The sequence below is a fragment of the Triticum aestivum genome, chromosome 6B (assembly GCF_018294505.1).
Source record: "Triticum aestivum cultivar Chinese Spring chromosome 6B, IWGSC CS RefSeq v2.1, whole genome shotgun sequence".
Lineage (NCBI taxonomy): Eukaryota > Viridiplantae > Streptophyta > Magnoliopsida > Poales > Poaceae > Triticum > Triticum aestivum.
The window spans coordinates 618536135-618553782 of NC_057810.1; the positions used below are offsets into that span (position 1 = coordinate 618536135).

A 17648-nucleotide genomic window follows, 5' to 3' on the forward strand; every position below is an offset into this window, starting at 1 on the left:
CGGAAGATCAGTTCGTCCATGCATGTGACCAGACTCCAGCAGACACGCCTGGATTGGCTATCGTCTACATATCGTGCAGGCTGTGTTGTACATGGCTGTAGTTGTGCTGAGAAATTGATAAGCACATTTCATATATACAATTTTGGCATAGAAATATATTATTTATTGAGATATGACCATCAATTCTTGCTGTGAAATATTGAATATTTGCATGAAAATCATATAAAGTATCATTTACTAGTCATTGTGTTTCTTTTGCAGAAAAGTGCGAAAAGGCACTATAAACTTCAAGATCTGGACTAGTGGCTAAGAGAACCAGTCAAGTGAAAAGGAAAAAGAAAGACAGAGAGACTTGTGTGTGAAGAAATGATGCTCCATGGGACAAGTTAAAGAAGAAAGGGACCTTCTTATGAAGAAAGAAGAAAAAGAGAAGGGCCAAAATTGCAAAGTGGCAGATCAGAGGAGGGGTCAAAATCCCTAGCGGCAGCTAATCCCCATTGCGCCTGGCACATCTCTCTTCTCCCCCATCCTCCTTCTCCACCTCCGGACGCCGCCAGGGCTAGGCCGCCGTGGTGGTGCGCCTCCCATCCACCTGCACCACTCCACTCCGCCGCCTCAGCCATCCATCCACCGTGCGCCTCCCAGCCACCAGCACCTCCCACCACATCACCCATCTCCATCCACCAGCGCCACTCACCAGCATCACAACGCTTCCCCGCACCTCGCACCCCTGTGCTGCTGCTCTTCTTCTCCAACTGCCACTGCTCCTCCCCTTGTCCCTTCTGCTGATGCTCTTCCCTGCTGTCCTTCTTCCCTTGCCTTGCTCCTTCTCCATCTCTTGCTGCTACTTCTTCTTCTCTGAACCTCATTTCTTCTCCTTGCATCCCCTTGTTGCAGCGCCTCTTTCTTTGCTGCTGCTTCTCTTCTCACGCCCCCTGCTACTTTTCTTCTCCAAGCACCGCTGCTTCTTCTCCATCACGAAACTGTTGCCCCTCTCTTGCTGCGCCCCTGCTGCTTCTTCTCACGCTGCTGCTGCTCTCTATCCCCATGTCCCTGCTGCTGTTCTTCTCTGAAACCTCAAAACTGCTGCTTCTTCTCCCTCTCTCTATTCTCTAATTTTCTGTAATCTTGAGTAGTGTAATGTTCAGTACTTTGAAATGTTCAGAATTGAGATGTGTAGCACTTGTAAGGTTCAGATTTTGAAAAGTGTTTGCAATAAACTAGTTTGTTCAGTTCGTACTTGTTAAATATCATGTCATAAATTCTATGTTCTGAATAGTGGATTTCTTGTTGCTTTGGGAACTAACTCATATGTAATATTTTGTTACTTTGGTAATTAGTGTTCTGTCAGCATATATGTGTGTTCACCCTGTGTATTTCTTCTCGCTGTCTAGTTAAATTCTATCAGTATTAGTTGTTAAATACTGTTGTGTTGATCTGTGGGTACTAATCTTGTGGCTTGTAAGATTTCATTTCTGTTGTCACTTGTGTAACCTGAACCGTGGTGTCGTATCCTGTTCGCATATGTGTGGTTTTGTGTGGTCTGTAGTCCCTGTATCAGCTATGTACCTATGATATATGAATGTGCGTGTGTGTGTTTGATTTGAAACAATTATATTCTGTCATATACTGTCGCTTCTTCCTACTGTTATATGTTTGATACTAATGTGTCCTCGTCTTGTAGCTTTACTTGATATTGACTCCTGTTTGTGTTAGTATTTTAATTCCTCAAATAAAACAAAATACCAAAAAGATAGTGAGTAATATCTTAACCTCCCTTTGCTATTTTGCATTTTCTTGGTGGCCTATCTTTGGGTACAATCATTGTTAGTTTAGATTCTTATTTTCTGCATTTATCTCTTAAAATTGTGCTACCTAGCTTTAGCCAAGCATAGTCGTCGTCGCCTAGTCCCTGTGGAGAACACGACATCCGTAGTTTGGGGCGTAAAAACCCCGCTATACTTTCAAATGATCATTTTGGCGCCGTTGCCGGGGACTAGCGTCGAGCGATTGTGCTAGGCTATAGACTAGGTTTTTCTTGTTTTCATCTTGTGCCATATATTTGTGATATATCTCTAGCCACTAACCCCTGTTCTAGTTATTATCTTTTTGTCTTCTTTTCCTTTTTGCAGGTTGGATTATCCTCTCGCAAATGGCATTCTATTCAGATCATCATGCTTATGCGAGCAACACTACAAACAACACGGAAAGTATACAAGAACTGATAAGTAAGATTTCCCATCGATTAGATGATTTAGCTCGACAGCGAGAGGTAGTTTTTGAGGATAGGCCTAGCTCTTATGATCCTTATTCTAGAGGTCATCCTTATGTTGCTCCTACATGCCATATTTGTGGTTACTCTCACCCTCCCGATTGTTATGGCACGAGCTTCGCCCCACAGCCTAGCTCATACCAAAAAAATTACACACATGGGTGGCCTGAAAACCAGAATATGTCATATAGGAGCAATAACCCTGAGATCTCATCATTTTCCTCTAGTTATCCGATGCAGGGATTTAGGTATGAAGAGGAGAGCCACAACTAAGCTCCACAACAGATTTATTCAGCTCCTACTCATATACCTCAACACCAGGACATGTTGCCAATGGAGTTAAATGGTCCTCCATTTGGTCAACCAACATCTTCAACACAAGTGCCCACACAAGATGACTTTGATGATATATACAAGCTCACATTGCTTGGTCTAGAGTTCACTTGGAGTGCCGAAGATGATCCAATTAGGCCGGTGATACTAGAGGAAATGAAGAAGATTAAGAGTGGAAAGGATCTAGTGGAAGAAGTAAAGAAGATTGAGAAGAACATCAACACTGGTAGTACTATTTCTTCATAGCTTGAGCTGAGTAATTCTGGGATTCTCCTTGATACATGTGAGGTTCCAATACCGTCACATCCAGCTGAGCAAGATAGCAAGTGCCTTGAGCATGAGATACCTCAGATTGAAGAAGATGAACTAGAAGACAAGGAACAAGATGATGAAGAGCTGCAATTCCCAAGTGATCAAGTTGAAGACTCGTCATCTACTACTCCTGAAGAAGTACAAGAAGCTGCTGTAGATGAAGATGAAGAACCTGAGATTCATTGGCCTATTGTCATACATGAGCGTGATGTGTCAGGTTTACCCAATCCTCTTGATGACATGCTCCCTTGTGATTTCTTTGCTTCTAACTTGCATTGCATGATGCCATTACTTAAGGTAGATTTGAAAAACTATTTGCTTGGATATGATCATATATACCCTGTTAGTGGCATTACTCTCATTTGTGATGATCACAATTACTTTCCTCGTGCTAGTTCTATGCTTAATGAAACATATCATTCCCATGTTAGTCTTGAGCTTAATGATAAATATCATCCTCATGTTAGCATTGAGCTTACTGATTTGTACCATCCTAAACATGTGCTTTATAGCTATGCTTATGTAATTGGGTACTCTATAGATGATTTAGAGGGCATTACCCTTGTCACTTGTATTGTTTCCTTGGTTGAGTGCTCTTTCAGGTTGTTGCTTGTGCACGATCCACTACATGCTGACCAAGTTCGAGATGACATTCCCTGGGACCCAGGTGGACCCATGGCATGGGGATGAGGAGAAGCAAGGAGCACACATGAAGAGAGAAGCTGGAGCAGGCATGAGGATAGAGAAGCAAAAGGAGAGGAGTTGCAGTTGGTGAGGTGATCGAGCGAGTGCTACATCATCAAAGCCCGGTGAGCTATTTCATGACCCATTCCGAGTATATCATCCATTGATACAAGCTGAAATCATTTGATATTTGGGTTGCTTGAGTCATTTCTTAAATACTGTCCCGCTGAATTTTATTTGACATATGGTGCTTGATGAGAATATGCGAACTGATTGTTGAATGCCATGTAAACTAGTGATATACATGTTGCTTGCTTTGCTGAAATTAGTTTTGAGTGCTCAAATCCCTAGTACACTAGAAAACTTAATCATTTTCTGCTTTTACCTCGATACACCTAGATCACAACATTTAGATGCTGAATTTGTGCCAAGTGTCTTCCCATTGAGAGCAATCACCTAACCACTATGGATTAGCATGCTATGTTCCCTGGATCGGTAGCATGTGAACCAGACATGGAGAAGTGATGATTCCTGTTTTTGTTCTTATGCATTGTTCATTTAAGATAAGTAATAATGAATAAATAAGTCTGACTACCTACAGTAGCATGTCATGTTCCCGGGATCGGTGGCATGTGAAATCGGGTTAGCTTGGGCAGTAATTAATAATAATAAAAATGTAATTGTCGAACCAGGTGTATACCATGTTCTCGGGATCGGTGGTATGTTCCTTTGGGGAGACAAACACACTAAAAAAACTAATAATTGGTCGAGCCAGGTGTATACCATGTTCTCGGGATCGGTGGTATGTTCCTTTGGTGAGACTGATAAAATATTATCATTACTTCCTTCAAATTTAATAAGTGGTTCAACCACAAAATCATATTTCTGCAAATAAGAGATTTAATTCCAGTTCTTTTTGTTCTCGGGATCATGCTCTCTTTAGGAACCATTTGGCACAGTCATCATTTAAACTTGTTGATCCTCTTTTATCACTGTAAAAGTTTAAAATGGTCATGCTTACTAGTATCCTACCGCTTTGAAGCACTCCTAACCATTAATTTTCACTAGCTAAGTCCAAAGCATGCACTGTTTAGAGATCTACTTCACTTGGTATTCTCTAGTCAGCTCACTGTTCACATTCTTGCTCTTGTCATATGCCTTTGCTTGAGGACAAGCAAAAGTTTAAGTGTGGGGGAACTTGATAAGCACATTTAATATATGCAATTTTGGCATAGAAATATATTATTTATTGAGATATGACCATCAATTCTTGCTGTGAAATATTGAATATTTGCATGAAAATCATATAAAGTATCATTTACTAGTCATTGTGTTTCTTTTGCAGAAAAGTGCGCAAAGGCACTATAAACTTCAAGATCTGGACTAGTGGCTAAGAGAACCAGTCAAGTGAAAAGGAAGAAGAAAGACAGAGGGACTTGTGTGTGAAGAAATGATGCTCCATGGGACAAGTTAAAGAAGAAAGGGACCTTCTTATGAAGAAAGAAGAAAAGGAGAAGGGCCAAAAATGCAAAGTGGCAGATCAGAGGAGGGGTCAAAATCCCTAGCGGCAGCTAATCCCCATTGCGCCTGGCACATCTCTCTTCTCCCCCATCCTCCTTCTCCACCTCCGGCCGCCGCCACGGCCAGGCCGCCGTGGTGGTGCGCCTCCCATCCACCTGCACCACTCCACTCCGCCACCTCAGCCATCCATCCACCGTGCGCCTCCCAGCCACCAGCACCTCCCACCACATCACCCATCTCCATCCACCAGCACCACTCACCAGCATCACAGCGCTTCCCCGCACCTCGCGCCCCTGTGATGCTGCTCTTCTTCTCCAACTGCCGCTGCTCCTCCCCTTGTCCCTTCTGCTGATGCTCTTCCCTGCTGTCCTTCTTCCCTTGCCTTGCTCCTTCTCCATCTCTTGCTGCTACTTCTTCTTCTCTGAACCTCATTTCTTCTCCTTGCATCCCCTTGTTGCTGCGCCTCTTTCTTTGCTACTGCTTCTCTTCTCACGCCCCCTGCTACTTTTCTTCTCCAAGCCCCGCTGCTTCTTCTCCATCACGAAACTGCTGCCCCTCTCTTGCTGCGCCCCTGCCGCTTCTTCTCACGCTGCTGCTGCTCTCTATCCCCACGTCCCTGCTGCTGCTCTTCTCTGAAACCTCAAAACTGCTGCTTCTTCTCCCTCTCTCTATTCTCTAATTTTCGGTAATCTTGAGTAGTGTAATGTTCAGTACTTTGAAATGTTCAGAATTGAGATGTGTAGCTCTTGTAAGGTTCAGATTTTGATAAGTGTTTGCAATAAACTAGTTTGTTCAGTTCGTACTTGTTAAATATCATGTCATAAATTCTATGTTTTTAATAGTGGATTTCTTGTTGCTTTGGGAACTAACTCATATGTAATATTTTGTTACTTTGGTAATTAGTGCTCTGTCAGCATATATGTGTGTTCACCCTGTGTATTTCTTCTCGCTGTCTAGTTAAATTCTATCAGTAATTTTTAGTTGTTAAATACTGTTGTGTTGATCTATGGGTACTAATCTTGTGGCTTGTAAGATTTCATTTCTGTTGTCACTTGTGTAACCTGAACCGTGGTGTAGTATCCTGTTCGCATATGTGTGGTTTTGTGTGTTCTGTAGTCCCCGTATCAGCTATGTACCTGTGATATATGAATGTGCGTGTGTGTGTTTGATTTGAAACAATTATATTCTGTCATATACTGTCGCTTCTTCCTACTGTTATATGTTTGATACTAATGTGTCCTCGTCTTGTAGCTTTACTTGATATTGACTCCTGTTTGTGTTAGTATTTTAATTCCTCAAATAAAACAAAATACCAAAAAGATAGTGAGTAATATCTTAACCTCCCTTTGCTATTTTGCATTTTCTTGGTGGATTATCTTCGGGTACAATCATTGTTAGTTTAGATTCTTATTTTCTGCATTTATCTCTTAAAATTGTGCTACCTAGCTTTAGCCGAGCATAGTCGTCGTCGCCTAGTCCCTTTGGAGAACACGATATCCATAGTTTGGGGCGTAAAAACCCTGCTATACTTTCAAATGATCAGAAATCTAAAAAAAGGTTTCTTGTCATCTTGCAAAATTATGTGCCATGTGCTTCAGATCAATGCGAGGGTTAAATAGCGACAACTGCGTTGGGCTAGTCATTGGGGGCACATGCATGAACAGTGACTTCTCGGCTGCCATCTAGGTCAAGCCGGCTATGTTAATTAGACATCTATCGACGGACCCCTTTTCTACGAGTTTATCTTTAATTTGAGATTTGTTCCTCGTCTAGTTTGTCCGTCGGGATTCATGTTGTCTCCTTTGGGCAGTGAGATTATGATTTCTTGTCATGTGGCATTTTTTCGTGTTAGATGTTATAATCCGGCGCTTCAGATCAAAATGACGACAACTGCGCCTCTGGGCCACGTGCATGAAGACTTCTCGACAGTCATTGACGAGGTCAAGCCGGCTCCGGTAGACAAAAGAAAACTATAAGTACTACTCCACTATATAGGCAGGAGCCTCCGTGCTTGCTTTCTAGTGTTGCTCTCTTCACACCATCTCGGCCTCTCTAGATCTAAACACGACAGCGGTGGCCACACACACACTCTCTCTCTCTCTCTGCTCACCGCTGGTCACAGATCCAGCCGGATCCTCTTCGCCGGGGAAGGTGAGAAGGTGCAACGTTCATGCGGTCGTCCTCGGCGGTGGCTCTTACCCACTGCTGGGCGCGTCCCGATCAACCTGCCTTGCCGTTCTCTCCCAAGCACCACTGGCGAGGGAGGGCCTCCGACCTCTTGTTCCTTGCTGTCGTAGTGTGGGCAGATCAGGCCTCCCGCCACCCACCTAGCGACATCCCGGCGACCATCAGGTATAACTTCCTTCGAAACCGGCCTTGCTCTACTTCCCGAGCTCCTGACGTCGCTGCATTTGTAACTTTTACTATTTCTCAGGCCCCCTCATAGATAGGATCGATCGGCTGTTCAAAAACCACCTAATTTTTTTACATTTAAGAGGTAAAACTAGTTCATGCACTCGAATCTAGTACTACTTGGTTCAAACAAGGAAGAAAGGGGGTGGGGGTGGGGGAGGATTTGTTACCTGAATATAGGACTTGGTTGAAAGAGGGAAAATGGGGGCGAAAAGTAGCAGAGACTGGTTATCCAACTGGTCTCTAGGTCTAATAGGGAAATAAAGGGAAACGCAGTACAAACTCAATATAAACCCGATCTATTGGTTGAAAAAGGAAAGAAAGTGGGGACTGGGGGACAAGTCAATAGAGTAAGTCCAGCACTAGATTTGCTAGCCTCACACAGTATAAGGTGGCTATACCGAACAAAAATGGGACCAACCCAGATATCCTGTTCTGATGTTTGTTGCCCCGAGCCACTCTTATGTAATGCCACTGGTAAAATGTAGCAGTCGCACTGTTAAAAGTAAGGACACGTTAAACCAATGTTGTTTTCAATGTAATGCCTCCAGTAATATGAATCAATGGCACTTCCTTACATGTCCTGCTAAAATTTCCCATTAAGATAAGTTGGTTCTTTTTGTTAGAAATGCAACTGTCCTGGTCCGCCTACTCTCCCGTGCCCAAAGTAATGTCGTATTTAACGGTTGTCATAGTTAATCCTGATGCCCACACTAATATCTAGCAATGCCACTGCTTTAGAAATTGCTACTCTCCTTATAGGATTGCCATTCAGATAAGGAACATGCTTCTTTTCATTTGATGCATGTTTCATCACTTGTTACTTGTTAGTCACCCTCATTTCCACCTTTTTTGTGCAAACAGAGATATACATTTCACGCTCGATCTTAGTTGAACTGCACAAATGATATCCAAATTATAGTTGAGCATTCCAGGAGCTTCACAACCAACCTTGATGTTGCTCAATTTTATTGCAACTAATGAAGAAGAAGCAATGTGGGTTTCGTTTTCTGATGGAAATGGAACCGGGGCTGGAGCCCTTTTCTTAAAAAAATGAAGAAGAAGCTGCTAGCTTACGGGACATTGCTTCATTTTAGGTGAACTACACCAAAAGGTCCCATGAATTGAATCATCCATGTTGGTGACTAAAAGAGCTAGCTTCAGCATCCCAGTCTAAGCACCCCCGGCCTCCATCCTTGCGACGCACGGTACACCTCGTTTGCCACCTGCTCGACCCTAGTGTCACTGATAAAATGAAGTAATAATACAGTTAAAATAGAGCGAGTGTCATCTCTATCATTTCATTTCCAATGTAGATAAAGAAAGTGATTCTCTTTGTTAAAGTATGTTTCATCAACTAGTCCCATTGTTAATGTTTAAGCGTTTCTGCAAACTGGGGTGCTTAATTTTAGTTGATATGTACAAAAATAGAGATTTGAATGTCTCAAGGTGCCTGCTTGTACTACTGCTGTACACAGATGTTCATCACTGGCAGAAGGTGTATCTGGGAGACTTGGGACGATGTCCAGTATGAGGCGTACCGTATGAGGCGTCGTAGGGCCCATCTCGCCCTCGCAACATGGCATACTATGATACTATCGCAATATTTTCTTCTATTTATTTTGTGTGTTTCATCAACTAGTGCCACTATAATGTAATCACGCTTTTTCATTATCTGTGCAAACAGGGTTATTCAGCTGCATTTTGGTGGAACTGCACAAATGTACGTATGGAACCGGCATATATGCAGAGTCCGAGGTGTGCCAAGTAAAAATTACCGACACCAACCATGCTGCATGCACGCATTGGCATCCACCACAACAAGTGGGATGTGTGGCGCTCTATGTGGACGGATCTTTCTCGGCAGCAAATCCTCTAACCAAATACTAGTAGCTTATATTGGCAGTTTTCTAGGGAGTACTCTTTTCTGAAAGAATCACCAATCTATTTTTCTTTATTTGTACACTGTGTCACAACTTTGACCCAAAGGTCCAGAGCTATTTTAGGGTGATTGGCGTAGTACTGGGAGACTGATTGTAAGCATGATTTTCATTAGCTGTCACACTGATTGTAAGCATGAGAAGGTGGAAGATTAGGTTAGTGCGAAGCTTACCTTAAACCCTACCGCCGCCGTTGAAACAAGGCGAGCGTCGAGGGAACCATGGAGAACGTCGAGAAAGCGACGCACCATCCGGCCTCCTCTTGCGGTGCGAGACCGAATACTCCCGTGGCTCCAGCTGGCTCTGCACCCTCATGAACGGCACACCAGACTCGATCGATTCGTTATCCTCTGGGTGCTCGACCTTCGACCTGTACGCCCACCACCTCTGCCTGACTGTCGCCTCGGGCGAATATGTCTGCTTCATCGCCCATAGGAGATACTCGATGAACTCGGAGGACTGCAGCGTGACTGCCACCGAGGAGTACATGTACATCGCCACCCTCATCGCCGCCGTCTTGCTCTTTCGCATACATTGCCACATGGCCCGCACCGTACTCAAAATCTCCCACTCATTGTCAAACCAACTAAGGATCTCCTTCAACCTGGCTAACTTTGCCTGGTCGCCGCCGGCGATCTGCCTGATTCGCTGCTGCATCCTCTCCATAGATGTCGTTCTAAGTGGTCCGGTGCTAGCTTTGGAAGATGGGAGGATAGATGGTGGTCTTGCAATAGAGAAGAGGGAGAGGAGAGGAGGTGGTTTTGGAATGGAGATGATGGAGAGGAGAGGAGGTGGTTTTGTAATGGAGAGAAGATCAGAAGAGGGAGAGGCGAGACAGTGGTTTTGGAATGGAGATGATGGAGAGGAGAGGAGGTGGTTTTGGAATGGAGATGATGGAGAGGAGAGGAGGCGGTTTTGCAATGGAGAAGATCAAAAGAGGGAGAGGCAAGACGGTGGTTTTGGAATGGAGATGATGGAGAGGAGAGGAGGTGGTTTTGCAATGGAGAAGATCAGAAGAGGGAGAGGCGAGACGGTGGTTTTGGAATGGAGATGATGGAGAGGAGAGGAGGTGGTTTTGCAATGGAGAAGAGGGAGAGGAGCGTGCGGCAGCGATTTAGGATTGGGCGAGAGGGCCGGCACGCTGTGACTGGATCAAAATCAAAACCAGTTTACCCTTCAATCAAGAAAGCGACCCCACATTAACTAGTCTCCCTTTTATTCTGGGTCATAATTGACCATGATTTTCGCACATAAAATATATGTTATATGTTGCAAAAATAATATAATTTGAAAGTACATTCAGATACGAACCAAACGATACAATTTTTGGTGACATGCATTCACATTTTGCTTGTCACATACTGTACGTGGTCAAACTTTGACCCAAAATATGCAAAACAACAAAAAAATACTTCCAAGACCAGCGTCGCTCTTCTGCTCTTCTCCTGTTCCAGTCTAAATCCACCGCCGCTCCTCTCCTGTTCCAAACTAAATCCAGCGCCGCTCCTCTCCTCTTCCATTTCAAAACCACCGCCCCTCCTCTCCTGTTCCAGTCCAAAACCAGCGTCGCTCCTCTCCCGTTTTAATCCAAAACCAGCGCCACTCCTCTCCTCTTCCATTCAAAAACCACCGCCAGCGAGTGAAGGTGATGCGGAGAAGTAGATCGATGGAGGAGTACAACCGATACGTGAGGATCGCAGACGGCGACCCTGTGAAGCTAGCTAGGATGTTGGAGATACAGTCTTGGTTTGACAACAAGGACCAACTAGCGGGGCGACATCCATGGCCAAATATCTGCAACAGAGCGAAAAGGCGGTGATACTCCTAGAGGGAGTCGCGCCGGAGTACATAGAGCTGCTCCTCTGGGCCATGGAGCAAACAGATTCACCGAATCCGATCGTGAGGGAGTGGTGGTCGGAGTATCGATCCCAGATGGAGCATCCACCAGAGATTGAAGGATCGAGCATCTACAGGGTGCCGTCTGTGAGGGTGTCCTGTCAGAGCGAGCCGGTGGAGTCTTCGTCGACCGAACCCAGCTGCAAGAGGAGAAAAGTGTTGGGGAACGCAGCAGAAATTCAAAATTTTCCTACGAGTCACCAAGATCTATCTATGGAGAAACTAGCAACGAGTGGAAGGAGAGTGCATCTACATACCCTTGTAGATCGCTAAGCAGAAGCGTTCAAGAGAACGGGGTTGAAGGAGTCGTACTCGTCGTGATCCAAATCACCGGAGATCCTAGTGCCGAACGGACGGCACCTCCGCGTTCAACACACGTACAGCCCGGTGACGTCTCCCATGCCTTGATCCAGCAATGAGAGAGGGAGAGGTTGGGGAAGACTCCAACCAGCAGCAGCACAACGGCGTGGTGGTGGTGGAGGAGCGTGGCAATCCTGCAGGGCTTCGCCAAGCACCACAGGAGAGGAGGAGTACTTGGGAGAGGGGGAGGGCTGCGCCAGAACTTGGGGTGCGGCTGCCCTCCCACCCCTCCACTATTTATAGGTGGGGAGAGAAGTGGGCCGGCCCCCTAGATCCCATCTAGGGTTGGGGGCGGCGGCCAAGGGGGGAGGACTGCCTCCCAAGTCAAGTGGAGGCCCTCCCCCTTAGGGTTTCCCCTCTCCCATGCGCATGGGCCTTGGGGGGGCTGGTGCCCCTGGCCCATTAAGGCTAGGGCGCCCCCTTACAGCCCATTATACTTTATTGGACGTGGTGGAACAATTTCCGGACCTCCGGACCCCTCTGGAATCCTCCGGAACCTTCTGGAAGCTTCCCGGTACAATACCAGAAAAAACCCGAACTTTTCCCGGAACCCGAACAACAACTTTCCATATATAAATCTTTACCTCTGGACCATTCTGGAACTCCTCGTGACGTCCGGGATCTCATCTGGGACTCCGAACAACATTGGTAACCACGTATATCTATTCCCTATAACCCTAGCATCATCGAACCTTAAGTATGTAGACCCTACGGGTTCGGGAACCATATAGACATGACTGAGACGTTCTCCGATTAATAACCAACAACGGGATCTGGATACCCATGTTGGCTCCCACATGTTCCACGATGATCTCCTCGGATGAACCACGATGTCAAGGACTCAATCGATCCCGTATACAATTCCCTTTGTCTAGCGGTATTGTACTTGCCCGAGATTCGATCGTCGGTATGCCGATACCTTGTTCAATCTCGTTACCGGAAAGTCTCTTTACTCGTTCGGTAACACATCATCCCATGATCAACCCCTTGGTCACATTGTGCACATTATGATGATGTCCTACCAAGTGGGCCCAGAGATACCTCTCCGTCACACGGAGTGACAAATCCCAGTCTTGATTCGTGCCAACCCAACAGACACTTTCGGAGATACCCGTAGTGCACCTTTATAGCCACCCAGTTACGTTGTGACGTTTGGTACATCCAAAGCATTCCTACGGTATCCGGGAGTTGCACAATCTCATGGTCTAAGGAAATGATACTTGACATTAGAAAAGCTTTAGCATACGAACTACGATCTTTGTGCTAGGCTTAGGATTGGGTCTTGTCCATCACATCATTCTCCTAATGATGTGATCCCGTTATCAACGACATCCAATGTCCATGGTCAGGAAACCGTAACCATCTATTGATCAACGAGCTAGTCAACTAGAGGCTTACTAGGGACATGGTGTTGTCTATGTACCCACACATGTATCTGAGTTTCCTATCAATACAATTATAGCATGGATAATAAACGATTATCATGAACAAGGAAATATAATAATAACTAATTTATTATTGCCTCTAGGGCATATTTCCAACAGTCTCCCACTTGCACTAGAGCCAATAATCTAGTTCACATCGCCATGTGATTAAAACTGATAGGTCACATCGCCATGTGACCAACATCCAAAGAGTTTACTAGTGTCACTAAACTAGTTCACATCACCATGTGATTAAGACTCAATAGGTTCTGGGGTTTGATCATGTTTTGCTTGTGAGAGAGGTTTTAGTCGATGGGTCTGCAACATTCAGATCCGTATGTATTTCACAAATCTCTAGGTCATATTGTAAATGCTGCTTCCACGCTCCACTTGGAGCTATTCCAAATGGTTCCTCCACTATACGTATCCGGTTTGCTACTCAGAGTCATTCGGATAGGTGTTAAAGCTTGCATCGACGTAACCCTTTACGCCGAACTCTTTATCACCTGAAAAATCGAGAAACATGTCCTTATTTACTCCAAGGACAATTTTTGACCGCTGTCCAATGATCCGTTCCTGGATCATTCTTGTACCCCTTGACTGACTCATGGCAAGGCACACTTCCGGTGCGGTACACAGCATAGCATACTATAGGGCCTTCGTCTGAAGCATAGGGGACGACCTTCATCTTTTCTCTATCTTCTGCCGTGGTCGAGCTTTAACTCTTAACTTCATACCTTACAACTCAGGCAAGAACTCCTTCTTTGACTGATCCATCTTGAACACCTTCAAGATCATGTCAAGGTATGTGCTCTTTTGAAAGTACCATTTAGCGATTTTTGATCTATCCTCATAGATCTTGATGCTCAATGTTCAAGCAGCTTAATCCAGGTTTTCTTTTGAAAAACACCTTTCAAACAACCCTATATGCTTTCCAGAAATTCTACATCATTTCCGATCAACAATATGTCAACAACATATACTCATCAGAACATCCATAGTGCTCCCACTCACTTCTTTGGAAATACAAGTTTCTCATAAACTTTGTATAAACCCAAAATCTTTGATCATCTCATCAAAGCGTATATTCCAACTCCGACATGCTTACTCCAGTCCTTAGAAGGACTGCTGGAGCTTTGCATACTTGTTAGCGTCTTTCAGGATTGTCAAAACCTTCTGGTTGTATCACATACAACCTTTCCTCAAGAAAACTATCAAGGAAACAATGTTTTTTGACATCCTATATGCAAGATTTCATAAAAATGCTGTAACTGCTAATCCAATTCTAACAGACTCTTAGCATCACTACGAGTGAGAAAGCCTCACCGTAGTCAACTCCTTGAACTTGTCGGAAAACATCTTTAACGACAAGTCGAGCTTTCTTAATGGTGATACTTACCATCATTGTCTGTCTTCCTTTTAAAATCCATCTTTACCCAACGGCCTTACGACCATCAAGTATTTCTTCCAAAGTCATGGATCCTCTGTCAGGTTTTATGGCCTCGAGCTATTTGTCGGAATCCGGGCCCACCATCGCTTCTCCATAGCTCGTAGGTTCATTGTTGTCTAGTAACATGACCTCTAAGACAGGATTGTGTACCACTCTAAAGTAGTACGCATCCTTGTCGACCTACGAGGTCCGGTAGTGACTTGATCCGAAGCATCATAATCACTATCATCAGCTTCCACTTCAATTGGTGTAGGCGCCACATGAACAACTTCTTGTGCCCTGCTACTCACTGGTTGAAGTGATGGTTCAATAAACTCATCAAGTCTCCACCATCCTCCCAGTCAATTCTTTCGAGAGAAACTTTTCCTCGAGAAAGGACCCGTTTCTAGAAACAATTACTTTTGCTGCCGGATCTGAGATAGGAGGTATACCCAACTGTTTTGGGTGTCCTATGAAGATGCATTTTTATCCGCTTTGGGTTCGAGCTCATCAACCTGAAACTTTTTCACATAAGCGTCGCAGCCCCAAACTTTTAAGAAACGACAGCTTAGGTTTATCCAAACCATATTTCAAACGGTGTCGTCTCAACGGAATTACATGGTGCCCTATTAAAGTGAGTGCAGTTGTCTCTAATGCCCAACCCATGAAGATAGTGGTAATTCGATAAGATACATCATGGTACGCACTATATCCAATAGGGTGCAAATATGATGTTCGGACACACCATCAAATTATGGTGTTCCAGGCGGTATTAATTGTGAAACAATTTCCACAATGTCTTAATTGCATGCCAAAGCTCGTAACTCAGATACTCATCTCTATGATCATATCATAGACATTTTATCCTCTTGTCACGATGATCTTCAACTTCACTCTGAAATTACTTGAACCATTCAATAATTCAGACTTGTATTTCATCAAGTAAATATACTCAGTATCTACTTAAATCATCCGTGAAGTAAGAACATAACGATATTCAGTGCATGCTTCAGCACTCATTGGACTGCACACATCAAAATGTGTTACTTCCAACAAGTTGCTATCTTGTTCCATTTTACTGAAAACGAGGCTTTTCAGTCATCTTGCCCATGTGGTATGATTTGCATTTCTCAAGCGATTCAAAATCAAGTGATTCCAAACGATCCATCTACATGGAGTTTCTTCATGCGTATACACCAATAGACATGGCTCACATGTCTCAAACTTTTCAAAAACGAGTGAGTCCAAAGATCCATCAACATGGAGCTTCTTCATGCGTTTTATACCAATATGACTTACATGGCAGTGCCACAAGTAAGTGGTACTATCATTACTATCTTATATCTTTTGGCATGAAAATGTGTATCACTACGATCGAGATTCAATGAACCATTCTTTTAGGTGCAAGACCATTGAAGGTATTATTCAAATAAATAGAGTAACCATTATTCTCCTTACATGAATAACCATATTGCGATAGACATAATCCAATCATGGCTATGCTCAACGCAAACACCAAATAACAATTATTTAGGTTTAACACCAATCTCGATGGTAGACGGAGAAGGCGATGCTTGATCACATAAACCTTGGAAACACTTCCAACACACATCCTCATCTCACCTTTAGCTAGTCTCCGTTTATTCCGTAGCTCTTTTATTTCGAGTTACTAACACTTAGCAACCGAACCGGTATCTAATACCCTGGTGCTACTAGGAGTACTAGTAAAGTACACATTAACATAATGTATATCCAATATACTTCTATCGACCTCGCCAGCCTTCTAATCTACCAAGTATCTAGGGTAATTCTGCTCCAGTGGCTGTTCCCCTTATTATAAAAGCACTTAGTCTCGGGTGTGGGTTCAACCTTGGGTTTCTTCACTGGAGCAGCAACTGATTTGCCGTTTCATGAAGTACCCCTTCTTGCCCTTGCCCTTCTTAAAACTAGTGGTTTCACTAACCATCAACAATTGATGCTCCTTCTTGATTTCTACATTCGCGGTGTCGAACATTGCGAATAGATCAAGGATCATTATATCTATCCCTGTTATGTTATAGTTCATCACGAAGCTCTAGTAGCTTGGTGGCAATGTCTTTGGAGAAACATCACTATCTCATCTGGAAGATCAACTCCCACTCGATTCAAGTGACTCTTGTACTCAGACAATCTGAGCACAAGCTCAAGATTGAGCTTTTCTCCCTTATTATGCAGGCTAAGAAAATCGTCGGAGGTCTTACCTCTTGACATGGGCACGAGCCTGAAATCCCAATTTCAGCCCTCGAAACATCTCATATGTTCTACGACATTTTAAAAATGTCTTCGATGCCTCAATTCTAAACCATTTAACATTACCGAACTATCATGTAGTCATCAAAACGTGTATGTCAGATGTTCACAACATCCACAGACCACGTTCGAGGACCAGCACACTGAGCGGTGCATTAAGGACATAAGCCTTCTACTGTCCGCATAATTGCTACTGTCAACTTTCAACTGTATTTTCTCTAGGAACATATCTAAAACAGTAGAACTAAAGCGCGAGCTAGGACATAATTTGCAAAAACCTTTTTGACTATGTTTAGGATAAACAAGTTCATCTTATGAACTCCCACTCAGATAGACATCCCTCTAGTCATGTAAGTGATTACATGATCCGAGTCAACTGGGCCGTGTCCGATCATCACGTGAGACGGACTAGTCATCATCGGTGAACATCTTCATGTTGGTCGTATCCTCCATACGGCTCATGCTCGACCTTTCGGTCTCTTGTGTTTCGAGGCCATGTCTGTACATGCTAGGCTCGTCAAGTTAACCTAAGTGTTTCGCGTGTGTAAATCTGGCTTACACCCGTTGTATGTGAATGTTAGAATCTATCACATCCGATCATCACGTGGTGCTTCGGAACGACGAACTTTCGCAACGGTGTACAGTTAGGGGGAACACTTTCTTGAAATTTTAATGAGGGATCATCTTATTTACTACTGTCGTTCTAAGCAAATAAGATGTATAAACATGATAAACATCACATGCAATCAAATAGTGACATGATATGGCCAATATCA

General features: G+C 44.0%; 1 protein-coding gene across 1 annotated transcript; it reads left to right on the top strand.

The window, feature by feature from the left end:
- Positions 1-471: 471 nt before the first annotated feature.
- Positions 472-6038, top strand: LOC123138326 (uncharacterized). Its single transcript, XM_044558282.1, has 2 exons — positions 472-2831; positions 2916-6038. Exons 1-2 carry the CDS (start codon positions 2597-2599, stop codon positions 3605-3607), a joined length of 927 nt encoding a protein of 308 aa, XP_044414217.1. The 5' UTR covers positions 472-2596; the 3' UTR covers positions 3608-6038.
- Positions 6039-17648: the final 11610 nt, after the last annotated feature.

Bases quoted from the DNA above. Each gene is read 5' to 3' on its own strand.
- LOC123138326 (XM_044558282.1), top strand. From the start codon at position 2,597: ATGTTGCCAATGGAGTTAAATGGTCCTCCATTTGGTCAACCAACATCT. The intron at 2,832-2,915 runs GTAGTACTATTT...CGTCACATCCAG, and splicing joins TGAGAAGAACATCAACACTG to CTGAGCAAGATAGCAAGTGC.